General features: G+C 39.7%; 1 protein-coding gene across 4 annotated transcripts in view; it reads left to right on the top strand.

Moving 5' to 3' along the window:
- Positions 1-280: 280 nt before the first annotated feature.
- The window catches only part of LOC145497691 (protocadherin Fat 1-like), a 38,311-nt gene continuing 10,842 nt past the window's right edge, over positions 281-27,749 (top strand). Inside the window, exons 1-8 of one of the 4 annotated variants that reach the window (XM_081477519.1) lie at positions 281-860; positions 13,193-17,804; positions 18,621-19,147; positions 20,023-20,226; positions 23,394-23,711; positions 24,257-25,122; positions 25,710-26,065; positions 26,299-27,365. In XM_081477519.1, coding sequence (XP_081333645.1) covers positions 13,220-17,804; positions 18,621-19,147; positions 20,023-20,226; positions 23,394-23,711; positions 24,257-25,122; positions 25,710-26,065; positions 26,299-27,365 — 7,923 coding nt within the window. In that variant the 5' untranslated portion in view covers positions 281-860; positions 13,193-13,219. Of the gene's footprint in view, positions 861-933; positions 3,122-7,764; positions 11,972-11,994; positions 13,093-13,192; positions 17,805-18,620; positions 19,148-20,022; positions 20,227-23,393; positions 23,712-24,256; positions 25,123-25,709; positions 26,066-26,298; positions 27,366-27,749 lie in introns of those variants that run through there. The other 3 variants (XM_081477521.1, XM_081477522.1, XM_081477520.1) reach the window with 3 other exon arrangements.

The raw sequence follows: 27,749 nt of genomic DNA, 5'->3' as shown, positions 1-27,749 counted from the left end.
CAGACCTCACATACACAAGGTTTGTTTGGACGAAAAACAAACCCTTTAAGGAAACACATTACAGTCACGCGCGGTGTTTAATCGTGTGGTAAATGCTCGAATTATAAGGTCAAAATTCCGGGCCTTCTTTTCGAACCTATGATTTCATATTATCCAGACTTGCTGCGTGCTTATAACGGCTAAACGAGACGGTGGAAATATGAGAAAGTCTCATTCTCTGAAGGTGGGAAAAATGATCAACAGGTTGTCTTTTTCGAGTCTTCTCGGTGACTTACGCACGGCTTAACATAAACAACGCCGACAGACTTTGCAAGTTTATACTCAGAGTGTCTTTACCGGAACTCGTTTGCATTCTGGCCGGAAGTTACCTACCGCAAGAGGAATGAAGCGAAGCCTTTCGGTTTGAAAAGCGGGGTCGAGTACGAGGTCTTTGTCTCGAGGTAATCAAGCATACTTTTGTATCTACTCCCTCTATTGTTTGGTAAAACTTGCTGAGCAAGCGTAGTGTGTGACTCATATGCCGCACTGAAGTTTCCCTGTGTGGAAGTGGTAAACGATCAGGAAACCAATTTACTGTATGCATGGTCGGCACGCACGGCCGGTGCGTGTTTTCGTAGTAAAGTGAGTGCGAACAACCTTGGAAGTCAATGTGATTCCGGTTGATAAAATAATCACCTCGTGTTACAAGGATCTTGGAGTCTGTGGAACGGTATTTCAATTTTCATTTCTATTGTGTGCTGAAGAGACGAAGAATTGAAGCGAGCACTGAGCGATCGCGGATCACGCATCTTGTGGGACACCTGGTTCAAGGGATGTGCTTATTACAACACCATTCGTAAGATAAAACCACTAATAAAAAGGTAAGTGTCGTTTTAAAGTGAGTGAGCCTTATCATGTTGTTGTAGCTTTTGTGGATTAAATCTTCGAAAGAGTATCTCGATATCTGAATTTTCTTGCAAGTAACTCAGTGTAAAAATTCGAATTTCATCTGTACACGTTCACTAGCAAGGAACGACATAACGTTGTAATCTTATTAGATTGATCATAACGATTACTTATCGAATTCCTTTGATAATCGATTTCTGGTAGCAAATCCATGAGCTTTCTCTCTTTATGACCAAAATATTTGTTTCATTCCGAGTCTCAGCACGACTTTAAGCCGACGTTCAGAAATTTTGTTTTACGCTGGAATGGAATTTCCAGACCGAGGCACAATTGCACAACGTAGATTTCCGTTGTGGGTAGGTCTAGGAGGAAATCTGTCAGCCAATTGCGCATTTATTCACTGCACGATACTAATTTCTTCATGAGTAAGTGGGACTCCATCAGTCGGTTAATCAATTTTATCTGACGGATCTGTTGTATTGTGATGTTTATTGTTTTATATGTTTTAGATAAGAACTGTCGACTTATGTTATTCTGTGCCCGTTAACATGCTATGTATGTTGGGCGTAAGTTAACACCTTGAGATTTTAGCATGCACGCCACATAAGCGTTTTATGAGCGTTCCGCCGGCATTTTTCGGTGTCTGACATAGTTGTTTCGCCATAAGTAGAAGCGTTTTGTTTGTTCAAAATTGTTTTGCTAAGTAAAGTGGTCGGCACAAAGCGTTTCGTATGCTAATTCCATTGTTTTATTCAACTACGACACGAGGGCCGAGGTTTCTTGGCCCTCAACATTTCTTACGAAAAATATCAATACGAGCCAACATGCTCTTGCCTACACGTACGATTTTCTCTACAGACTGACTATATGTTTAAGAAAGAACTACTTTGCGTCCAGCAGTTTACAAACTAAAACCGGAACTTCAAATTCAATACCGTCAAAGGCGAATTCTTTTTAAAGTGCAAAGAACTATTGAAAAGAGCTCTAAGTGTACATTTTGTGACATTTCTTACATAAATACGGCATGTTCATTTCTATGATATCTTACGATATGTTCTTAGTATGGACAAATCATGTAACAGGAGCAAACTAACTTTGACATGATATTGTTCTAAATTTGATCTGCTCGTTAACCCTGTTTTTATCTCCGAACTCAAAGAAAAATACCTCTACATGGCAGTATGATACAATTTGAAACCAAAGTAAAGTGTTTTGAGAACTTTCACCATCAAAGTTTTGGGTTAACTTTTGGAAACCCTTGCGTACCCATATGTTAAGGCTTAAATATTGGCCTCTTCTCTCAGACCAGTTTTAATTGTTCTTCTTTGTCAAGTTCTCCCTTTGTCTCAGGTCAAATTTAAATTTCGGGGACGTGACATACCTACTTTCTTAAGCGAGTTTAACGAAGCGGCCGACTGACTAATCTTGCTTTCACCACTGTTTGGCTAAGACTTTAAGAATGCGGGGCGATTAATTTGTAAGTAAAAGACCGACTGTAGCAAAAAAGAAAGCTAGAAACATTTGTCATGTTAATGACTTTAAAATTAATTACTCACAAATTCCTTTTCTTCTACGCGGCCTCTTAAAATGATTTTAATTACCTTTGTTAACACTCGATTCAATGTATTCTAGCAATGTATATTTTCCCTCCGAGTGAAAAACATCAATTCTTGTGTTGCTTATCGTTTTGACTTTCATCGGGCTGACTTAGCCCAGCATGTATTGTTGTCGCTCGTACCCCTTCATGCGAATAACAAGTATTCAATAAAGTTCACCAATGGTTATTAGGCAAGAGGTGTTTTTGACAAAGAATTATTGATGTCTGAGAGTTATGTCTTGCAAATTAAACACTAAGTCTTTCGTCGAGTTTTAACCTCGGGTCACCCGACACACTGCATATTCATGAAATGTCGATCAGGCGATCATCGCATGCAGTAATATTTTTTCCTAGCATGCCACGGTCTGATTCACACAACCGCAAATAGACAGATTGCCTGGATTCCGCAATATTGAATCTTTGTCCGAGGTTTCTCGATTAGCTACACTAGTGATCCATCGCCAAATACATCATTGTCACGAAGTTAAACAAGTCTGTAGTATCGGCGTACCCGGTGTTTGTATCGCGTTTGTCCAAAAACGTGTGGTTGGCAAAACACCGGAGTTAGGACGCTCTCCCGGACTCGCTGGAGTTCAATTCTTTTAACGCCATATTTCATCAGAGTGATACGAACGTGAGGTAAGACATTGACTGATATTTACCTTCTGTTAGTATCGTTTTCGAGGTTTTCAACTTGCATAAAGTACTTTATACTTCTTTATCTTAATAATGCTTTTATCGTTGATGATTATCCGAGCTCAGATAGGCCTCAAAGACCCAAGTTTATACTTATGTAGGGTTCAAGATTTACGAGTAGGTCAAAACGATCTGAATTATTAACGAGTTACGCGAAGTACGGTAAAGTTTCGACTAAATATTGCTTATCTTGTAATGAGGGAAGACAATATCTCCAAGACAAGGGTATCATTGCATGATCGGTTTAGCTGTATTGTTAGCAGAGAACTGAAAATTTGCCAAATCAGTGAACGAGCCGGCAGTCTTGTTTATTTCAGATGCATGCTTTAGTTTTTCATTCGCAGATTCCGATCTTGTTGGGCTCCGATTTTATAAATTTTTGATGCGTTTACTTTTCACATTTTAAATGTCAAAGAAATACATTTTTGTGTTTCTTTGCTATAGTAAATATAGAATTAAAAAAGGAGTGCATTCTTGTCCATTCTTTATCACAGGAAACAGAAGTTAAATTCACGTTTCTCAATCAACAAAGTCCTTGGTACTCGATTTTCCAATTTCCAGATATGTTATACACACCTTGATAACGTGTTACTAATTTATCAATTTCCTGCGCTAACAAATCAAACTTAAATCGTAATCAGTTGTAATTCACTCATGTCAGGTCGCAAGACTTGAAGCTGTTTCGGTTTTGCGATGACATCCTCGTCGATTTTAAAATTCTTTTCGGCGTGAAAATGTAGTTAAGTTCACTTTTCGTCGTCTTACTGAAAACCGCTAAAAACAGAAAATGTTAGATCGGCAGAGTAATCAACGAACTGTAGAGCTAACCGCAGCCATTTTCTTCCAATCAACTAATTCCTTCTATTTGTCATCACAACTCTTATCGCAACGAACAGAAACATAAATAATAAAGGGCGTGTGAATTTCTACTCAGTGCAGTAAGACATGTTTAACTCGTTAACTTTGTATTATACGTCTGCTGCATCTGTTTTATTAGGCCCTAACATCTGTACAATCATCTGAAAGTACATCTAATTACGTAACGTTTAGTTTACCTCCGAAGAAATTGGCGGTCCCTTTCCGGCTGGAGCCCCTCGCATTAGAAGTGGGGGGACGGGGTGGTTAGGGAGACGGGCGCTGGAACCGGAGTGCTGTAGCGGTGCGAGTTCTGCAAAGTTAGAATTGGGCTGAAATTTTAACTGAGTGGTGAGAAATGCTGAAAATTTAACTTACAACTTAGATTCCAGCACACATGCGTAGCTAGACGCCCTGTTCAGTTGAGTTAAGTTTCCATGGGAGTGGGGGTGGGGGGGACTGGTCGTAGGGTGTGTCAACTGGCAAGATGGAACAGAGATTCAGGACACAAAAGCCCGGCAAGCTTCTGATACAAAATGTAGTAGTGGTAGTTTATTAAAACTCTCTGGAAGTCTTAGACTGACAAAATAAAGTAAAAGCAATTTTCTATTGACTTTTTACGTGCTTGCCTGTAATAAGGAGAATATTTCTCGATGTTATTGCGATTCTAGGAAATTTTGAATTTTCACTACTACGCCTTGTTGTAAACAAGAATTGTCTGTGCACTGCAGGAGAGAGAGAGAGAGAGACAGGCTGACTTTTAGGAAAGAAAAGCTATAATAAAAGAATGATTTAATTTGGATGTGGGCCAGCCTAAAGTACTGTTTAATTAAACGCTTTATCGTACTTGGAAAGGGATTACGTTGCGTCACATCCTGATCAATATGCAATTGACATTAATTACAAGCGCGTTAACGATCAAGTACAAAGTATCTGGGACACGTGAGAATGGCTTGAACCGGCCGGCATCGGCAGACAGTTCTCAAGAAGGGCTAAGCCAGGGCTAAGCTAAGCTCTCTTCAGTTGCGCAATATTCTTGCTACATGCACGCGTGTCTCGACTTATTCCCACGTTTTGATCGGGATGGGAATACAATCAAAGCCAAAATATAAATAACCTCTGATATTTCAGTGGGCCTCTTGCCAATTTAGCCTGAAGGTTTAAAATTCTCCCTCATGTTTTTATCACATCAGTGCTATACTTTTATTCCAAGCCTTTTCTTCAAATGGCAAGAGCAAAATACCTCTACATCTACTGTAGCTCTACGAAGGGGCATTCAAAGAAGTTATTTTTTTCCTGAAATTAAATAAATTCAATTCTCTGTCAACAAATGTTTTTGAGAAAAAATGATTATTTATATGCAGTCTTTTTTTAATATTGTAATTGATATAGAAGTAAACCGCCTATTTTGCCGCCGGACTAATTTACTCAGTGAAAGAGTTAGGGACATGACACGCCAATTGGGTATCAGAAGACATTAAAAACGTATAAACTTTGCCACTTTGTGGGAGCCATTCAGAATTGGCAGTTATTAGCACGAAATACCGAGAGTAACCTTGTCTTATTAGACTTGGGAAAGTCCATTGTTTGATCGACCTTGCTTTCCTTAAAACTATACGTTTATCAAATATATAGGCCATGTGATAAATCATTTAGCTGGCTAGCTTTGGACCATTTTAATTTCGCAAAACGCAATTCGGAGATGCATGTACGGTTGGCGGACCTGTATAGGTCAATCTTTTCTCGCATTTTTTTGACGCCAGGTTTAAATAAATTAAAGATCAAGAAAACTTTACTTGAACCTTAAACTTTCCTTTAACAGTACATCAATTCATCGACATATTTATATGATGAATCAATGTGCTGTTGTCGACTAAATAATGTCGGTGTAGACAAAACTTGGCGAAACGTTACATTGGTCTTTAATTACATTATACCGGCCTAATTCCTAGAAGTTTAGAATTACTACCTTACCCAAGGTCAGCAGACAAAAAAAAATACCTTTTTATACATTCTAGCTACTATTCCAGTCAAAATATAGTCTTATGGTTAGTCGGAGTACGCAAAAGGTTAAAAACACACACATACAAAAAACACAAACGAAAAAAAAAACCGGAAAAGTGCAAGCAAAGATATGTCCAAGGAAGCTAAGAAGTACAATGTAAGAATGCAAAAAATATTTGCCGTTGAAATGAAGGGAAAATCAGGAAAGAAAATCGCCACTTATACTTAGCTTTGCGAATATTCATGGGGGACTAGTTTCGTCTGAACAAAACTTACATTGCGGAAATAATATTTCTAAAATAGACCCTGGTTGAATTCTTTCATCCAAGCAATCTAATATAGAGGCCGTTGATGTAAATTTTACATTTGAGACAAAACATAAATTAAAATTTTAATTGTACAAGCTTCGCATCCCAATTAATATGGTCTCTGGGTTTGCCTTGCAATTACTGATCAAGCAAAAAGCATGCCGGACACTTACGAAATGTATGAACCGAAACACTGTTACCAAGAAGGGCTGACTTCTTTTATCATTGTGCGATACTTTTACTTCATGCATGCATGTCTCGACTTGTTCTCACGTTTTGATTGGATGAGAGAAGAATCAAAGCCAAAATATAAATAACCTCTGGATTTTGGTGGGCCTCTTGCCAATTCAGCCTGAAGGGCGCACTTTCTCGAGCAGGTTTTCATTGCATCAGTACTATATCTTTACTCCAAACCTTCTTCAATTGGCAAGAGCAAAATACCTCTATATCTACTGTAACCTTACGAAGGGGCATGTAAAAGGGTTGTTTTTCCCTGAAATTGAATAAATTCAAGTCTTTGTTAACAACTAATTTTGTGAAAAAGGACTATTTATATGCAGTTTTTTTAACTGATATAGAGCCAAACCGTAAAATTTTCCCCGCCAGACTAATTTTCCCAGGGGAAGAGTTAGGGCCATGACATGCTATTTGGGTATCAACTGACACACTTTGCCACTTTGTGGGAACCATTCGGCACTGGCAGCTATTATCATGAAAAATTGCGATTATAACCTTGTCTTAATTGTTAAATTTGGGAAAGTTCGCTGCTCGATCGACCTTGCTTACTTTCGTTAAATTCTTTTAGCTGAATTTTTACCATTTTAATTTCGCAAAAAGCAATTCGAAGATGCACGTACGCTTAGCGGACCTATACAGTCCAATCTTTTCTCACATTCTCTGAAGACCAGGTTTAAATTGTTACCAAGTGGACTTTACTTGAAGCTTAAACTTTTTGACAACGGTAAATTAATTACATGGTAAATGGTTTGAACCCAGAAATATCAGCAGCCCGTGTATGGTGTGATCGTATCCGTCTGGGTGAGGGTAGTACTGAAATAAACTGTTGTTGGTGAAGTTGATGAAGTCCCCGACAATACGAACAACAGTGCATTGATTCATCGACATATTGACCGATTCAGTCTTGTCGTATAGACAAAACAAGGGAAACTTTACTTACTTTATGATAGGAGATTCCTATAAGAAGTTTTAAATTACTTGCTGATCCAATTTCAGCCGTAAGGAAAATATATCTTTGCCGTGTATTCTAACCGCTATTTCGACGCAAAAAAAAAAAAAGCCTTATAATTAATCAGTTTGCGCAAAAACAAAAACAAAACACACAAAAAACAACCCCCCATAAAAAAGAAAGCAGAAAAAAATTCAAAAAACCTAATAAAAGAAATATTTGCCGTCGAATTAGACGGAAAACTCATAGAAAATGGCCATTTATACTGAGCTTTGCGGATAATCATGAGAGACAAGTATAGTCTAAACAAATCTAACGTTACAGAAAAAATATTTCTAGAATAGCCCCTGAATGAATTCTGTTGTCTGAGATGACTTCAAACAGCACCGTGTTAAGATAGCATGAACCAGAAGAAGACTGCATGTAAAATACAGAGGCCGTGGATGTAAATTTTAAATTAAAGGTAATGAAGACAAAACGTTAGTTGAAGTCTGACTACGGTCGAGCTGTGTTTGCGATGGAGTGACAGTAAAACACACGTTACCGATCAAGTGAAAAATATCCTGGACGCTAAAGAATGGTTTGAACGGATAGACCGTCCTCAAGTAGGGCCAGCTTCTCTTATTGTGCAATATTCTTACTACATGCATGCATGTCTTGGCTCATTCCCACGTTTTGATTTGGATCAAGGAAAACAATCAAAGTCAAAATATATTCAGTGGGCCTCTCGCGGCTTTCAACTAAAAGTTAAATTTTTCCTGCAGGCTTTTCATCGCATCGGTGCTCAATGTTTATTCTATACCCTTTCTTCAATGGCAAGTGCAAACACCTTGTACTTGCCTTAGCTTTTCAAAGGGACATTAAGGGGTTAATTTCTCTCAGTTTAAAATTAAATTAAGTTTCAAACTTTGTTAAGAAATTTTTTTTGTGTGAAAAATGATTGTATGCGGTCTTTTAGTGAATATCCATATGCTAAAAATACATATCAAGTATTACAACTGATAAAAAAAGAAAATCAATCCTTCTTTATGTAATGATTGATATAGAACCAAATTAAACCGCTTATTTTCCTCGCGGACTAATTTGCCTAGTGGAAGTGCCAGGGACATGGCACGCTATTTTGGTATCAGCTGACATTGAAAACACATAAACTTTGCCACTTTGTGGGAGCCATTCAACTTTCATAGTAATCAGCATGAAACACTGTGATTAATCTTGTCTGAAACAATTTGGGCCAATCATTTAGCTGGCCTTGAGCTAACTTTGTAGAATTTGCCAGTATAGAAAAGATGACAGCAATTCCAAGATCTACGTACGCTTAGCGGACCTGTGTAGTTTAATCGTTTCTCACATTCTTTTGAGACCATGCCAGGTTTAAAATAATACCAAGAAGACTTTTCTTGAAGCTTTAAACTTTGCGACAACAGTACATTTATTCATCGACATATTGAGTGATTCAATTGTGTCTTAGACAAAGCAAAGCAAACCGGTATATAACTCTTTAATTACCTCACACCTGGAGATTCTTAGAAGTTTCAAATTATTTGTTAATCCAATTCCAGCAGTAAACAGGGAAAAAAAATAGCCTTTTTATATATTCTTAGTGCTATTCCGACTCAAAAATATAGTCTTTTAATTACTCAGTGATTGCAAAGACAAAAAAACATAAACAAAAACTCCCCCAAAAAAAATACAAGAAAACAGTGAAAGACAGGTTTAGCATTCATCAAATATTTGCCCTCAAATCAGTGGGAAAATCATAGAAAATCGCCACTTATACTGAGCTTTGTGGGTATTCGTAAGAGACTAGTTCTGTGTAAACAAACATGGCATTGCGGAAAACATAATTTCTGGAATAGTCCCTGAATGAATTACGTTGTCTGAGAAGACTTCGACACCGCGTTTAGATAGCACGAACCAGAAGGACACTGTAAACTAACACAGAGGCCGTTATTAATGTAAACCTTGATTAGTAGCTATTTAATAGTTAAGCTGTTGTCAAGTTAGTCTACATTTTCTGGCAAACATAACACCTGATGATTACTGTCAGTCAGCTGTACGTACCAGCAGATCAAGACACACAAACTTGAGTGGGCCGAATTCGAAGCGTTTGGTTCTCACATGGTTCAGTTCTCTCACGTTAATTACCGAAAGTATCTGAAACTAATACGTACGGCTCTGAGTAGTAGAAATGTTTACGGAAAATCTCAAAGATTTTTCATGCAAGCTCACGGTAAAGGTTGCGTTGAATGCGTGGGTTTAAATCCAGCCGGTTGAGGGGCAAAGTTGACAAAGTAGCTAGCAATCTGAGAGTTTTCAGTACTTATATTTCTATAAATCGTTCTCAAAAGAATTCAATTCTGCCAGGGCTTTAACAAAAATGAAATTTTGAATAATATACTGACAACGCTCCCAATGCTGAAATTTGGATAAGGAATTTAATTTTTGTTCATTCGTTGTGGAAAGTGATCATACACACGTGCAATATGAATTGAGAGAATCAAGCTTTGTTCGAATCCAACCTGGAAACACAACATCGATATTAATGCCACTGATCCTTTGCAATAACCCAGATCAGGTGTCTGTGCGCATAAAATTAGAATAGAATTGATTTTACACGTACAGCCCATCTAGTTTTTCAAAACTGTCTCAAAAGAGCAATCAGGAAACTTTTCCATCTCACATTAACAGTTAATTTAATTATAAAGTTCAGGCTCAGCCCCCTAGATTGACTATCTTCAGTTTCTTGCAAGAGACATAATGACAAGAAGTTTGTCGATGTAACTGCTTTTTTTTGAGAGAACAGAACTCCCTGAATTGTTTTGTAGCAAGGTTTACTGAAACAGAAGACTGAACTTTCCAAGCTGAACTTGGGACCTGGGTCAGTGAAGACACCAAGGCCACAGCTGTAGTTGCTTTTTTTAACAAACGTATTGTGTATCCTTAAGAAAAACTTGCTCTGGGTTTCATGGTAATATTTGGACATTTTGAGAAATATTGCGAATCCTGCGGGAAAAACTTGGCTATATATTTTGGACATTTTGAGAAATATTGGGTATTCTAAGCGGAAAACTTGCACTTGCCGTGTTTGAAAAGTAAAATGTGGATATTTGGAGTAATTAAATGTTGGGCATCCTAAACGAAAAGCTTGCCGACTGGTTTCGAATAGTAACATTTTGTACTTTGTACGCCTCGACATAAATCAGTTGTTCAAAGAATCAATCAACAGCCGCAGCTACAATATATCTGAGATAAGTTACGTGGGCCAACATCATAACTTTTCAAATTAAGATCAGAGGAAGTTGGCGTTGATGACAAGAAGGCGTTTTATTTCATTGATCGACATCTAGTATAAACGTAAAGCGCTTATAGACGACTGTGTGTTTAGATAAACTAAGTGTCACAAGCTGTGTGAAACATCTTAGCTCCTAATCTAGTTGAAAAGGAAAAATCGCACTGGTTATTCTCGCGTATTAGAACGTAAGCTGGCAGGAATTAGGCTCCTTAGCATTATGTGTTGTTTCTGCTGTGGTTAGACAAGGCGTCGCCGAATACAACACGCACGTACGCATCCCCGGGGGGTACTCTACAAAGTTTTATACGGGGAGGTCCAACCCCTTACGGCTTTTGTGTACCATTTTGACAGAATAAGTACCCCTTTCGTATACCTTTAATTGAAAAAAGGTATCTTCTTCACATGCTTTCATAACCGGTCCGTATTATAAATAAATCACCAAAAAGGAAATCTTGTCACAGACACAAGGTGCGTCTGTTCGAAATATATAAATTAAAGGCCCTTTTAAATGACCAAATGACAGATTTCCCTACCCTTCCATATACGTCAACTTGTGAAATCCCTGCCCTTTTATATACCTGAAGCCTGAAAAAGGTATCCCTTTCGGGCGGAGTCTCCCCGTTTAGGCCATTAGAGGGAGAACCCCCCGGTACACAAATATACTGCCGCAATACAATGTGTGAGAACAGTGCGGCTGTCAGGTAGGAAAAGTATTTTCAGTGAAAAAATATATTCAACACTTGAAAAATCGTTTATTATATTTGTTTCTGAATGTATTTATTATCAAAATAAATGATATAGGACTCTTTAAAATGATCAAAGTCCTGCTGTTTCTCTCTGAGATTAAAACACTGCTTTAAAATCGTACTTCTAAATCGCGTGATATTCTTAATTCTAACGATTATCCAACGGAATCTTCGCAAAGTGATTGACAGTGATATTTAAAAAAATCAAGTTCAAAATTGGATTGCCGAAAATTTCTGAAAGCGTTTAAACGCCATTGAAGTTAAATTGACAGAGTTATTATATTGTTGTATTTGACTTCTCCTTTGTGGAAACAAGGGAAGGCGATTAACTTCATTTGAATTTCAGATTCATTCAACATAGGAAATGGATTTCATCATACGACTTTCGGCGGTTTTCAGGTTGAGTAGTTTAGAATAGTTGTACTTTCTGATATACACAGTGTTTCAAGAGGTACAAACAAAAGTTATTTTTCCTCTTACGGCTTTTTCAGCAGTTGCTGGTTTAAGTTTAAACAGCCCTGATGTACATACAGGCAATGTTGTCAGTGTTTGTTTCTTTTCAGTGCGAATACGACAGAGAGTTGTAAATTCACACAGAAAGTTCAGTTCACTCTTAAGAATGACTCAGTTGTGAAACGTGTGATGAATATTTATTCCGTTCTTGCGTGAGTGGGCAGAATTTCAAGAGCTGGATTCAACTGGCTTTAGTTATCAGTCAATCTTTTTGTTCGTTTGAATATGAGTAATACGTCCAATTGTTCACGAGTGATTTACTTGCATAATGCCCTTTCTTGTCACGAGAAGAGAAATTTTTGCGGTTTAATCCGCGGCAGTTTGATTCCTCGAGCAAACTTTCATTGTTTTTCCTTTGTTTGCCTTTGGAGACTGTGGTCAAGTGCTGACATATTTCTTTCTTTGGGGGGTTGATCTTCCGAAGATAATTGGCTGAAGATAACAACAACTCCGTAATGTCACGCTAGCAGAGGAAACCACAGAAGACATTTGTTGACACTCCATAAAGTTATTGGAGCCACTTAAAAGAATTCGTGCGAACCCGGTTGTAGATTTGCGCCATTTACTCGGTATGAAAAGCAAACATGGTACAAATTATTGTCTGGGGCAGATGGTGTTCAATTGCACTCAATTAAAACCGTGGCGATGTTGGAGAGAATTTTAATAATGCGACCTTTCGAGAACATTGACGATAGCTAATAAAAGACTCTAAATTCCTTCCTGAATTAGCATTGCAATGATCTGTCACTATGGAGACGGTGTCAATTAGGTTGTCACATTTCCTGTCCGTTGGACGCCCTGTAGTGTAATTTTAATTCCCGGGGGACTTCATCAATTTCTTTCTGGTCATTCATCACACCAGACATACAGTTGGATTTCTAGAACGGATGAAGGGCATGCCTGGGTCGCTGTCCTTACCTTTTCAAATGTGTCGCATTCCTTCGATTTATTACTTTACAATTTAACCTATCTGAGATGAAGTTGTTGGATGAATTGACCATTAATCGGTAAGGACATTTCCCGGCTAAACAAATCACGAACGACTAATTGATTTCTACCTGTTATCATTCCTCGCTAATGTTTTCTCTACCGCTTCTTCTTGCCCAGGTAAAGAGCACGTGGATTGAGCACAGAATGAAGTTTCTCTCAGGACTTGTGGCATTGCTCATTTTATTTTGCGGTTCTGTGAAAGTTTGTCATGGAACTCTCAAAGAAATTCCGAACAACAACACACAAACTTTCCGAAGTTTTGGCGACGATCGAGGGCGGCAGGGACGTCCTAATTCGGCAGTCGTGGACGTTGTTCCCACGTATTCACTGGAATATCGCTCGCCTAACAAGAAAGACATAAAATTCACAAGTGGAGGAATATATCAAGCAACTATTCCCGAAACAACTCATTTAGGGACGCGAGTTAAATGCGACTTAAAAATGGGTGTTTATGCCCACGAGGAAGAAAGCGAGGTTCAATTTATGATAACCAAGGGGAACGAAGGCGAGACATTCACAGTGAGCGCGAGGCGAGTCAAATCAGCGAAGGATTTCGTGTTCATGGATATTAAAACCAATAAAAGACTCAATCGTGAAAGCGTACGAGGAGGAAATTATCTGCTAACTGTTGAGGCTCAGGATCCAAGGACTTTAGCAGTTTTGGACACAACTGAGCTAAATGTGAGCGTTACGGACTTGAATGACAACAGACCCATATTTTCTCGCTCTTTTCAACATGTCACGATAGAAGAGGACATTCCTTTACACACATCCATCGCCCAAGTGGTTGCCACAGATGCCGACACTGGCCCGAATGGATGGCTCTATTTTTTCTTCAGCGAAAAATCGTCTTTCTTTGCTATAGACCCTGAGTCTGGAGTAGTGACTGTAGCGCGGACGTTGGCCGGCAAGAAAAGGAGAAGATACGAATTGCTCGTGATCGCGAAGGATCGTGCCTTGTGGCCTTCAAAACCGGCCTCGGCTAAAAACCACAATATTACCGTTACAGTGCGACCTGTAAACAGGTTTTCGCCGGAGATCAAAGTTAAGTCACAGCTTGAAAAGATTACTGAAGGAAAGACGGGTATGCGTATCGCCGTAATTCAAGTTTCCGATCAAGATAACGCAAACAGCGGCGAAATCAACAAGGTCCGGATTACATCAGGGAATGAAAATAGTAACTTTCGAGTAAAGCGCTCACAGGATGCGCTCGACGAGTACCTAATCGAGGTAATAAAACCACTGGATCGCGAGAAAGCTCCCAACGGTTTTGATGTGGTTTTGACGGCCTTTGATAAAGGTGTCCCGCCGCGGAATGGCACGGTTTCGTTCCATGTTTTGATTGAGGATGTCAACGACATGATACCAGCATTTAATCAGAGCGCATACACAGCCACGATTTCCGAACTGGCGCCCCCTCACTCTTCTGTGATGCGCGTGTTTGCAGTAGATGGGGACTCTGGTGAGAATGGCAGGGTTTATTACACTTTATCAGGAGTGGACAGTGACAAATTAATGATTGACCATAACACAGGTTTGATAATTACGAATAAATACCTGGACTATGAAACAAAACCTCGGCTGGAATTTGAAGTGCGATCTTTTGATGCTGCAGCTGTTGGCAGAAAGATGGCAAGTGTGAAAGTTTCAGTCGATATTGAGGATGCTAATGATTACGACCCAGTGTTCGACCAGCCTTCTTACTCCATAGAGATTTATGAAGACTTGACACCCGGGACAAAATTACTAGAATTGACAGCAAATGACCAAGACTCTGGCCAGAACGGGCAGATCCAGTACACAATCATAAACACAGAATCAGTCCCTTTTGCTATTGATTCTGAGACTGGAGAAATTACTGCGCTGACCACACTTGACAGAGATTCAGGGCTCCAAGAGCACATTACTTTAAGGGTGCGTGCATCAGACTTTGGAAAACCATTCCGAAGGGAATCTGAAACCTATGTACACATCCATATCAAAGTCTTCAATGATAATGAGCCTGTGTTTGAATACTCCATTTGCAAAATACAAGTTAATGAAAATGCACCTGCTGGAACTATTTTAGCTACTCTGACAGCTGTGGACGTTGATGTGGCAGCAACTGCTCCACTTGGCTATTCCATACAAACAGCTGGAAATGAAGATCAAACATTTAAGATAGATCCCACAAGTGGAGTGTTAAAGACTGACAAATCTCTTGAAGGTGGTAGGCAGGAGTTTATTCTTTACATCCTGGTGACTGACCCAACAAACGATGCAGCAGTAAGACTTGAGATCAAAGTTGTTTCAAAACAAGCTGCTGCTGGATTTTCCGATTATGTCAAAGCACAATGTCAGGTTAGTGCAGAGCATGCAAAGGCTGTGGAACAGATAAAGGAACGAGGAGAATTTAAACCTTCCCAAGCCTCTAATGATAAAGCACTGCCTAAACCAGCTAATACTAACTCTCCAGAATTTGTGCCGCACAAGCCTGCAATTGATATCAGTGAAGATGTGGCTATTGGATCCGCAATCACAAAACTCTCTGCTAATGATAAAGATCAAGGCTTTAATGGAATGGTTTTGTACGCCATAGTCAGTGGTAATAGTGGAAGTTCGTTCAAAATAGATATGTACAGCGGAGAGCTTTGTATTGGATCATTATTGGACAGAGAAAAAATTACAAATTACACTTTGAACATAACTGCCTCTGACTGTGGATCTCCAGTCACAAAAACAGCCTTTACAATAGTCCATATCAATGTTTTGGATGTCAATGACAATGCGCCAATCTTCGAGAATGACTCATATGAGGTTACTTTACCTGAAAACATTACAATTGGTCAAACTGTTGTGCTCTTGAAGGCAACAGACTTGGATGACGGTGATAATGGAAGAGTTCGCTATCAACTTGTGAATGACTTTGGTGGTAAATTCAGGATAGACTCCAAATCAGGTCGACTCTCAGTAGCGTCAGCTCTTGATTATGAAGATCGTCCAAAATATCTCATTGAGGTGCAAGCATTTGATAACTCCAAAACATCACAGAAGATCACATCTGCCAAAGTCTTTCTAAATCTGATTGACATTAACGATAATGCACCTGCTATTGTCCCAAAGAGTTTTAATGTGTCCATTCCAGAAGACATTCCAGTCGAAAGCGTTGTAGCAGCAGTTTCTGCTGAAGATCCAGATACAGGTTTAGGTGGAGAAATTGAATTTTCCTTGGTGGGAAGCCCGAAGAAATTCAAGATCGATCCTGGAAGTGGTGTTATACGATTGCGTCGTCGAGTTGACTATGAACAGCAAGATGTTTACAACTTGACTGTTAAGATCAGCGACAAAGGAACGCCAGTTCTTACATCATATGCGAATGTAATCATTACCATTCTTGATGTAAATGAGAATAATGTTGCACCCAAGTTTAGTGGAGGAGACCTTCTGGAAGCCACTGTGTATGAGAACCAACCGGCGATGACCACTGTTATGCGTTTGAAAGCATCAGATGGCGACTCATGGTATATAAAGTATGCAATCATTGATGGAACAGGTGTTGACAAGTTTAGAGTAGATCCTGAAACTGCTGTCATCACAACCACTCAAGTCCTCCGTCGTGAAGAAGGTGATCACTACTGGCTTCATGTTCAGGCTAAAGATGGCGAGATGTATCCACTGCACACAAATGTTCCAATGTTGATCAAGGTACTGGCAGCTAATGATGACCCTCCCTACTTTAATCCTCCTGTTTATTACCCTTCAGTTAAAGAAAATGCTAAACAAGGGGAGACTGTAGTTACCATCCAAGCTCACAATCCAAGTTCTGATGATTCTAGCTTGATGTACTCAATTACACAGGGAAATGAAGCTGGCAAGTTTGCTATTGATGTAAAGACTGGCCTCATTATAACCACTGCGGCTCTTGATCGAGAAGAGCAAGACTTCTATGAACTAACAGTTACTGTGTCTGATGGGAGCACTCCACCACAGACTGCGAGCATCACTTTTCCGGTCACAGTTACAGATGCAAATGACAATGATCCTATATTTTTGAAAACCAGTTATTTTGCTGTTGTCAAGGAGCAGAGTGCCTCCTTAACTCCTATTGAAATCTTTAGAGTAGTAGCAATGGACAATGACATTGGCACCAATGCAGAACTTATTTATGGAATCCAGCTGTTAACAGAAAATAATGCTGGAAAAGTCACGATAAACCCTAAAACTGGTGTAATCTCTACAAGGCAGGCCTGGGTAGAAGGAGATTATATAGATTTTGAAGTCAATGTTACTGATGGTGGAACTCTTCAGAGGTCTGTTTCAGTGTACGTTAGTTTGGATTGTGAAGCAAAGAATTACCCAACATCAAACCCACCAGAGTTTGATAAGAAAAGTTACAAAGAGTCCCTTGAAGAAGATGCTGCTGTTGGAACAACTGTTGTAGTAGTTTCTGCATTTGACCTTGATGATGGTGATGTTCTGACTTATTCCATCAGTGCGGGAAACACTGGGAACAAATTCCAAATCGATAGTGATTTGGGTGAGGTTACACTTGTCGGAAAGCTTGATCGTGAGGAAGTGAGTTCCTTTATCCTGACCATCCAGGTGTCTGATGATTACAATGTTGACGAGGCAACTTTGATTATAAATATCCTGGATGTGAATGACAATTCACCACAGCCTGTCATGACAGAGTACCAAGCCCATATCTCTGAGGATGCTAAGCCTGGGACTTTACTGACCAAAGTTCAAGGTAAGGTTGATTAGCATGTTATTTCTCCCTACAATACTTACATTGTCAAGTAGGTAAATTAGGACAAAAGAGGAAATCATCAACTACACATTTATTTATTGTGTTGATGCAAATCGAAATTCTCAAAGCTGACATTCAAGAATGCACAGGAATGTGAATGGTCCGAACTGATGCTCAAAATTTGGTTCAGTAAAAGAGTTGATGACTGTTTCAATATTAATAATGGGAAATAGCTACAATCTTGGACAATTTAAGTGAAGAATTAAGACCACCCCTCCCCCCATTTTAGATTGCACATTTTGGGTTTAGTGCCAGTTCATCATAGATTAGAAGGGAGGTGTCGTTTTATTTTTTATTTTCTTCTGACTGAGATGGTACTCTTGGACAATTTAAGTGAAAAATTAAGACCACCCCTCCCCCCATTTCAGTGATGGAAAAATTGCACATTTTGGGTTTAGCACCAGTTCATGATAGATTAGGTGGAGAAGTGGTTTCATTTCGTACTTTGTTCTGACCAAGGTTGTAGATGGATGTTATCATTTGAAGTCAGCACTCTCCTGAAAACCAGACTTGTCTGCTACATTGTATCTTGGTAAACAAATTAAGCCACCGAGGGTGTCACATTTGACTTAATGTCTTACAAACAATTTTAAACACCAGCAAAAAAGTAAGCATTCTTTTTTAAAAATTCTTTCTGTAACAAATTTGAGTCATTTAGTCATTAGAACTAATAACCAAATTTTCCTAAGGTGGATACAAAACAATTTATAAAAGATAGTACAGAGAGTTAAATTTTGATCTCAATATTGTTTACAGCAATTGATCCAGACGAGGGCGTCAATGGAGCAGTAAACTATGCCATTGTTGGTTCAGTGAAACAGAAATCCCGATCACTGTTCAAGATACAAAGTTCCACAGGCAGAATAAAGACTATCAAGGCTTTGGACCATGAAGATATGAAGGAGCATACCCTGATAATCAAAGCCACAGACCAGGGGGAACCCAAGAGAGAAAGTCTCTTTTCTATCGTAATTGCTGTTGATGACGTCAATGACCACAAACCAGTCTTCCTGAGATCGGAGTTTAAGGCTGAAGTCCATGTTGATGCTTCTCTAGGCACATCCATCCTTAAAGTGTTTGCTGTAGATGGTGATGATGGTACAAATGCTGTACTGAAGTTTTCCATGAAGGGCGGTAACACAAATGATGCATTCTATATTGATCAGAATTCTGGGGTTATTCAAGTGGCCGCAAAATTAAGCAGCAGCATTAAAAAGTATTATCTTCAAGTGCAGGTGTCAGACAGCGGAACCCCAGCTGAGACTGCAGAAACTGAAGTACAGGTAAGCCAACAATCCTTTTGAGTGATGCTGATGCTACTGATCCAGAATAAGTTATTGATGTAAAGTTATTTAATATCAGTCCTTCTCACTGAAGGTGCGGCTGCCTCATGGTTAGTGTGTTTGCCTCCGGCTCAGGCTGTCCAGGTTTGAGCCCTGGCCAGAGACATTGTCTTGTGTTCTTGGGCAAGACAATTTACTCTCACATTGCCTCTCTCCATACAGGTGTATAAATGGGTAGCGGCAAATTTAATGCTGTGGTGGTAGAAATACTCCCTAGTCCCTTAATGCTCCTGAAACCAGGGATAAGTGCCAGACTGATGGGCCACTCTACCTTACCTGACCTTCTCAGTTCTGAGCAACAGTTTGGTAACAGAGACATTAGCGACATTAGTGCCCTATTACTGGTGGAGTAATATGATCAGTTCTTTGATTAGGAGCTTATGACAATGAAAACTGTAATTTCACCAATTTTAGTCCACTGGCCAGTAAGTGTGAGATTCTAAGGAAGTTTGATGTTTGGAAGAGGTTCCTCTCCCCTACATGTAACTGCTTTCTTATGACAAAGCTCAAGTTATAAATTCTCCTAACTAATATTATAAGTACTGCCATTTAACTTCGTGTAGTTCTGAGCGTTTGAAAACAAATCAGCAGGATTTTCTAATATCCGTTTTGTTGAATGTAGCAGTTTGATTTTTAATCCCCATCACTCAGAACTGATCAGAACTAATCTTTTAAGGGGAAAGCGATATCTCCTAAGAAATAAAGGATTAACTAAAAACGTTTGGCTGAATTTTTCAGTTTAAAATTAGTACGATTTTGTAGTGTTACGTAATGTTTTTCTAAACTTAATTTTTTCTCCTTTAAATTCCTTATAGATTTTGGTGAGAGGGATAAAGAAGCCAGTTATGTTTGGACGTCCGTTGTACCAAGCTTCGATTGTAGAAAATATTCGTCCTGGTCATGCCATTATCAACGTTGTGTTCAATGGCACTATGGCTTCTTATGAGCTTATTCCACAGGATAATGCCTGTTGGAAGGATTTTCATGTCAACAGAAAATCTGGATTGGTGACGAACAAGGTTAGAATTCACCCTTGCTATTTATAAAATCAAAGCTTTGCAATAAAATCTGGAGGTATTTCTATCATGCTGGGAGCATTACCAAACTGTTCAAAACACAAGAAAGGATGTTACAGTACTTTATAGTTTCTGTATTTTTCTCGCGGAAGTTGGGGCGGGAAACTGTTTGATTAGTTGTTTATTCAAAAAAAAAAAAATTGTAGAAATTTTAGTGGAAATTCGTGTGGAAGCCATTCAATTGTTTACAAGTTTCTTATGACGCTCTGATGACAAGTGCAGTTCAATGGTTTTCTTGGGCGTGACACCGTAAAACGTGAAGTTGAATAGCGCACTTCAGAGATTACCAAACTGGTTTCGTTTTTTCAGGGCAAAAATTTCGCAGTATTTACAAGAGTTTTGACATTTCTTAGTTCCTTCGTTTCTGCGTTCGCATTAAGTCCAGAGTCCAGATTCACTCTGACACTCTCTCACTTTCGCATCTGTGACGTCAATCATACAATAATTCCTATTTTTGGAATGAACATCACCAAATATGGTTAGCCTTACATCTCTGTGAAAAAAGTACCTTTCAAGAAGACGTCATGTACATTTCCAAAATTATTCGGCGAATTTGGACTGTCAATAAGTGATAACATATTCCAATGAAAAGTCAGTAATTTTCCTTGAGGCATTAAAGACATGTAATCACTTAACTACAATGCAATTGTTAATAATTGTGACTATTTTTACCACATATTTTTTGTACTTCATTTATCAAAAAGTATGCTCGCTCTAGAAAGGTGAACTCTTATTCCTTGATGAAGAATTGTTCATATAATGATTTGCACATCCTGTGAGAAGTGATTTGTGTGCTGGGCTTGCTCCAGTAGTTTTTTTAACCCTTTGAAAAACGACGCAGAAATTGAGCGGCATACTTGAGATCTATGCGCCCAAACGTGCTCTCTCTCCAGGTGGAAGGGATGAAATTCAAGAGGTAATGTGATCTTAAACTAATTCTTTTAGAGCCGAAATTAAAAATAGTTAGTTAATTCTGCCTAAGCTGTTTGCTTATTTTTGTAAAGAAGAAATGTGTTTACAAACGACAGACACTCTTAACTGAAATATTTGGAAATTGCTTTTGTACAATGACTTCAAGCCTTTTCTATTACACGTGTTTGTTCGTGCTGTGCCCAAACAGGACTTGCCTTGATTTTAGCTGCTAAACAGATGACACGTTGCTCTCTACAGATCTCCTTTTTAGTATTTTATAATAGTTAATGGGATTGTTTTGTCAAAACTCGACTTCATAGAGTTATTAAACTTCAAACGAGACGCGAAACCCTCAAGATTAAGTGGGATTATAATTATACACAGCAGAAAGTTGTTGTCGTTAGCGAGGATTTGTGAGTAATGAAAAGATTAAGTTGGATACGAATTCTGTGCAAATCGAATATTTGTCTGGTCTTCTCTGAGTGCTGTTTTGATGGTAGAAAAACTTTCAAAAGTTTGGCAAAAAAAGCCTCCGTTATTTTCCGGAAATTCTCTTATTTCAGGTATTTCACAGTCTGTTGGATCTGCGTCGCGTGATCTCGTCAATTCCGTGATAAATTGTTAGCAATCCGGTGCCAAAGAAGTTATAATCCTGCATTTCTGTGATCCATTCATTCGTAGCGCGTTTAATGAAGGTTTTCTAAGACAACATTGTGTGTTATTCCTATAGTGTTATTTTTGCTGCCCACCAAGGAAGCGTTAAACGTTTGGCACTTTTACTGTGGCAAATAAATGGCTGTGAATCACAGTTTTGTGCGCCCTATCAACTACCTCTTTCATTGTCAAAGTTCATTAATTCCACGCGAAACGTCACGCATGGCGATCAAGAAGCGTCGAGGATATATTCCGAGTTTCTTGTGTCGAAATAGCAATCAATTTCGAGCAATGGAGAGAACGTCTTTGAAAAATGACTATCCATAGTTTTCTTGCCACTGTAAGACACATTTTCGTCATCGCGTGACCAGGGAAACCTTGCGTTCCGCATGAAGGTTTCCGTTTGGTCGTTGTGAATTTTGTTGCACTTTGATATGGATTTTTGCGTTTGTTAATCTGCTTAAATGGAATTATACCTAGAGATTGCATAAATGTTTGTTTCAGTTAATTTTTGAGAGCCTGTTATGCCATATTATGGTTAGAAATTTGTGTACAAAGCTGTCTTATCACTTGCATCATTTTTCCGTCATCGCTTTCGACTATGTTTCTGTATTTTTTTTTGGTGGGCGGGCTGGTGATGATACAGAGGAACACAATGACACGTACTTTTCTGTTGTTGAGTAATCAGTGCTAGTTTATTGAATAAGGGGCAGTTTGCGGATTAACCGCAGGACTATACACGCATTCGATTTTCAAATGTCTTCAGAAGTAAATTGCTGAAGGCAAAAGGCATTTTACATTCACTTTTTCTTAACTTCAAATGCTCCAAACACTGTAATAAGATGAGGGTGAATTATTTTCCCTGTTGCAGGCCTGTTTCAAGAAGGTATTAAGATATTTGACCTTTTCTTTTCTTTTTTTTTCATCTGCATCCACCCAAAAGAGACGTGCAGGAATCACACACTGTGAATAAAGGAGAAAATTATATTTCGGTTTCTTTGTCACAAATTAACACGGCATACTGTCTGCCAAGTGTGGAGGCACAGTGGCCTCATGGTTGGTGCGCTCGAATCCGCATTGGATGATCCGGGTTCGAGTCCTGGCCAGGGACATTGTGTTGTGTTCTTGGGCAAGACACTTAACTCTCACAGTGCCTCTCTCCACCCAGGTGTATAAATAGGTTCTGATAAACTTAAAGCTGGGAGTAGCCCTGCGATGAACTAGCATCCCATCCAGGGGGGAGTAAAAATACTCCTAGTCACTTCATGCTACAGAATTACCGGAGATAAGGGTTACTTGGCTTTACCTACCTACTGTCTGCTAAAAGCTGAGAGACATTCAATAGAAAGGTTTTGCGATATGCAATTAGCAAAGGACAGCGAAGGAGGGGAGGGGTGGGGGAGAAGAGAAAACTCCACCCTCTTGGATAAAACTATTATTAGACGATTTTTTACCCAAATTTCTCACTCCACAAATTATAATTGCCATCCTTTTCAGTACCAAACCAAAGTGATTTTATTTCATTTTTTGTTCCCTGTTTTCAGAAACCCTTTGATGCCGAAGAGCTGAGCGAATGCAAGCTTCACATTCGAGGGATCAGCAGTGATGGAGAAGGACAGACCCAGCTAATTGTCAAGATAATCAACGAAAATGATCATGCACCAACATTTACCCAGGCACTGCACGTGGGTCGCGTGAAGGAAGGTTTGCCAGAAGACTCGACCGTGATTGGTGGAGATGGCAAGGCACTTGTCATTCACGCCAGCGACGCTGACGTCAGCAACAGTGATTTGATGTTCGAGGTTGTTGGATGTACGGCGTTTACGATCGATTCTCAAACTGGGGCATTACTCACAACGGAGGTAAAGAGCATACAGTAAAAACCAGCGTGTAAGAGCTTAAAATCTCCTTAAAATCTCCCTAAAATCTCCCTAAAATCTCCCTAAAATCTCCCTAAAATCTCCTTGTTAAGCACCGGTCACATAAGAACCATTCTAGGCTAAAATCGCAATACAGCTTCTTATTTTCAAAACACGAGTTTTTTCAAATATAATACAGTTTATCACATGCGATAAAACAACAGGTAACAAAAACTAGCGAGAACTGTGGCAGTGTTTTAACACCACAATGCTGTAATATAAAGGCCACATCCATGAGCACAAGTTGTTTTTTTAAACAAAAATTAAGAACCTGATTAAGAGCCTAGGTAGCTAATTTCATAGTAAACATCATTTATATAGGAACCTGTGGAGCCTAACTTGAAAAAACCTAGGTTGTTATACGTTGGTTTTTTACTGTATTCCTTGTAGGCAGTTGCAGAATTTATCGTACAGCCACTGCGTTTTGGTTAGATCTCTGACGCGACCGTTATTGAACATCCATACACTTTTCTTTTCTTAATTTGCAGGCGTTGGATTTCGAATCAACATCCTTCTACAAGTTCAAAGTCAAAGTTTCTGACGATGGAGAACCGAGCCTTGCTGCTTTCACTGATGTTGAAGTTTTTGTAGAGGACGTGAACGACCTCCCACCTGTGTTTGTTTATCCTGTCTTCTCTGCGATTTTGTACTTGCCAACTTTCCCGGGCACTGAGGTCGTCAGAATCAGCGCGACTGATGGAGATACCTTGCCTCTCACAAATCTAACTTATTCTATCGTTTCACAATCTGTCTCCGCACCTGTGTCTCAGATGTTCGATATTTCTCCAACACTTGGTGTTATAACCGTGAAGAACGCGTCTCTCCTACACGAAGCTGTATATTACCTTACGGTTTCTGTTTCCGACGGTAACTTCACAGATCAAGCCACTGTCGACATCGACTGTAAGCCTCTGCCTGTCAGCGACTTGAAGTTCAGTCAGGCCAGATACAACACCTCTGTTCTGGAAGGAGTCAGCTCAGCAAGCGACATCGCTGAAGTTCGTGCAGTCGGTTATTCAATCGGGGAGACCATTACCTACTCAATCGTTACTCCGTCGGATTTCTTCGTCATTTCCGAAAGCACGGGTATTGTATCTACCTTGTCTGGCAGAGAATTTGACCGTGAGACTGTAGATCGATATGAAATCGTCGTACAAGCTAAGGACAGTGGAAAACCGATGCCGAGAGTTGCTCAGAGCGTGGTGCTAGTAGAAGTTGATGACGTGAATGACAATGCGCCGAAGTTCACCGAGGAGTCCTACTTCTTCGTCGTGAAGAAAAGCGTAGACGTCGGGGCCACTGTCGGAAAGGTCGAGGCACATGATGATGACATCAGCAACAATGGCGAAATCAAGTATGTGATTTGGTATAAGTGTTTATTTACGCGCTCTGATGTGACGCTTAAACGAGTCTATGTAAACATGGCTAGGACTAATTCCGGGCCTTATTTAACAACAACTACCACATGTCTTTATTTGCCTTATGCCAGCAATAGCCCATTTCCGAGTTGCCCTAAGCCTATCTATCCAAGCGAGGCCTGGTACTCAACCATTCATATGAAAATGAGTGTAATTTTCATGTGAATGAAATCTCATTTTCACATGAAAGGATGGGTACCAAGACGACTCGCTTTGAGAAAGAGGCTTAAGGTAACTTACAGAGTGGGTTTTGAAAAGAGTCGAAGATAATTGCGTGAATCCTCCATTACGGCTAACGTCGCGCAAGAAATAAGAACTTTGACTAATTGCCAGCTAATATTACTTCGATTTTTTTTTTGTACTATTTTAATATCTACATGTACTATGCTTTTGAAACTTTTGACTATTTATACATTTTGCTTCTTAGCGCATATTTGGTTTCTATGAAGAATATTTTGAACAAACAGTATCCACTTCGTTTGCTAATATACTTATTTGCTTTGTGCTTTCTTTTCTCATGCAGATATTTACTCAAGGCGGGTGGTGACGGGCTCTTCAGATTGGAGCATACCACCGGAAAAATCAGAGTCGCGAGACTGTTGGATTACGTAGTCGTTCCCAAGGTCTTTACCCTTGAAATCGAAGCGCACGACAGAGGCCTGGTGCGATTGAGCACTAAAGCGATTGTGAAGATCAAAGTGGTGGATAAAGAGACTCCGATATTTGACCAGTTGTCCTATGGTAGAGTACTGCGGGAGGATGTCAAAGTTGGACAGGAAGTCAGTCGAGTACAAGCTAGGAGTCCGGGAGGCGCTGACATATTTTATACAATCGTGCAAGGGGATCCTCTGAATCAGTTCGCCATCGATTTGAAAACAGGTAAATGCTCTGATGACTGGCCTAAAACTTAAACTTAAGCTGTTAGTGAGACGACCATGGCCCGCATAAATATTATCAGCCAGTTAAACTTGAAGCCAAAAACATGAAATCTGTGGCAAACGCGGCGATGAAGATCAGAAAATGCCCGGTAGTGTTCTTTCCTGGTTAACAGCCCATCATATCAAGCAATATTTTCAAACCTTTTAATTTGTTTTTTTTTTTAATCTTACCAGGGGTCTTGACGGTGGAATCTCGTCTTGACTACGAGACTCAAACTAGTTACCAACTTCTTGTCCGCGCAACTGACGCAAAGACGACATCTTACGAAGAAATATACGTCGATATTGACGTCACAGATGTCAATGATATTGCGCCAGTATTCAACCAATCACTTTACCTGGCGGTGATCTCCGAAGCTGTTCCGATTGGCACGTCGGTCATCTCCGTAAAAGCTTTTGATGGAGACTCGGGAGTTAACAAGGCGATGACGTACCGACTGGAGAACTTGAACACGAACTACAACATCAGCAAAACTAGCGAGTTCTTCATTATCAGTCAGGATAAAAGTGAGATTTCAGTCGCCAAGGAACTGGATTACGAGACAAATGTGGTGCACGAACTGAAAGTCATCGTGACCGATGGTGGGAGTCCACCGCTGACTGGCGAGGCACACGTGCGCATTGTGGTCGTAGACGCTAATGATAATCCGCCCCAGTTTGAACAAGACAGCTACGCCGCGTCCATATCTGGCAGTGCAGGGCCTGGGTTCTTCGTCACGCGTGTCGTAGCCACTGACCCAGATGAAAATGACGTCAGAAAATTGCGTTATTCGATCAGCTCTGGACAAGGTAAGGAATACTTTGACTTGGATCCCAGATCAGGCGTTCTGACCATCTCCAGACAAGCTGGCATTGAACGAGGCAAGGTTTATGACCTTGGTGTTGAAGTCACCGATGGTAAATCGATTGCGCGGACCAGCGTTCGGGTCGTGATCGGAGACACCAATGATCACAGCCCAGTGTTTGATCAACAGATATACACTGTAAATTTCTACGAGAATTACCCTCCTGGCACGTTTGTCACCATGGTTACCGCTACTGATAAAGACTCTGGTAACTTCGCGCGTGTGCGATATTCTGTTGACGATCTCGAGGCCGCGACAAAGTTCAGCGTGGACGCTGAAACAGGGATGATATACAGCAGGCTCACCTTTGATCGCGAAAACTCGTCCCACGCCTTCACGTCTGTTCCTATCCGGGCCACTGACGGAGGTGGAAGGTTTGGATTCTGTACAGTGGAGGTATGCTATACTTGCCTTATAATGCTATTTCTAAAACCACTTATCCTTGAATTCTTTTTTTTTAAGCTCAGTTTGCTATTGTCTTAAAAGAGCTCAGTCACGTCATTTTGAGTTATTTTGGCCACGTACAAGATTACCTTTAAGTTGAGGGAAATCTGAAAAGTAATTTACTCAGATAGAAAAGGACTTAAGAGATAATAATAAACCATAAACGAACAAGGATGGATAAAGATGGAGAAGACTGACATTGATTACAAATGACAAACTTACGACGAAATTTGGGCTAAACTTTTCAGGATGCGCAATCCGTGGCGTAGCTCCTGTAAGGAAGCAATTCCTGTTGTTGTCGAAGGGCATTTCCAAAACTGACTTAGCAATTGAAGG

Source organism: Orbicella franksi, chromosome 9 (assembly GCF_964199315.1).
Source record: "Orbicella franksi chromosome 9, jaOrbFran1.1, whole genome shotgun sequence".
Taxonomy (NCBI): domain Eukaryota; kingdom Metazoa; phylum Cnidaria; class Anthozoa; order Scleractinia; family Merulinidae; genus Orbicella; species Orbicella franksi.
The sequence above is the reverse complement of the archived record's forward strand: the minus strand, read 5'-3'. Positions and strand labels throughout refer to the sequence as shown.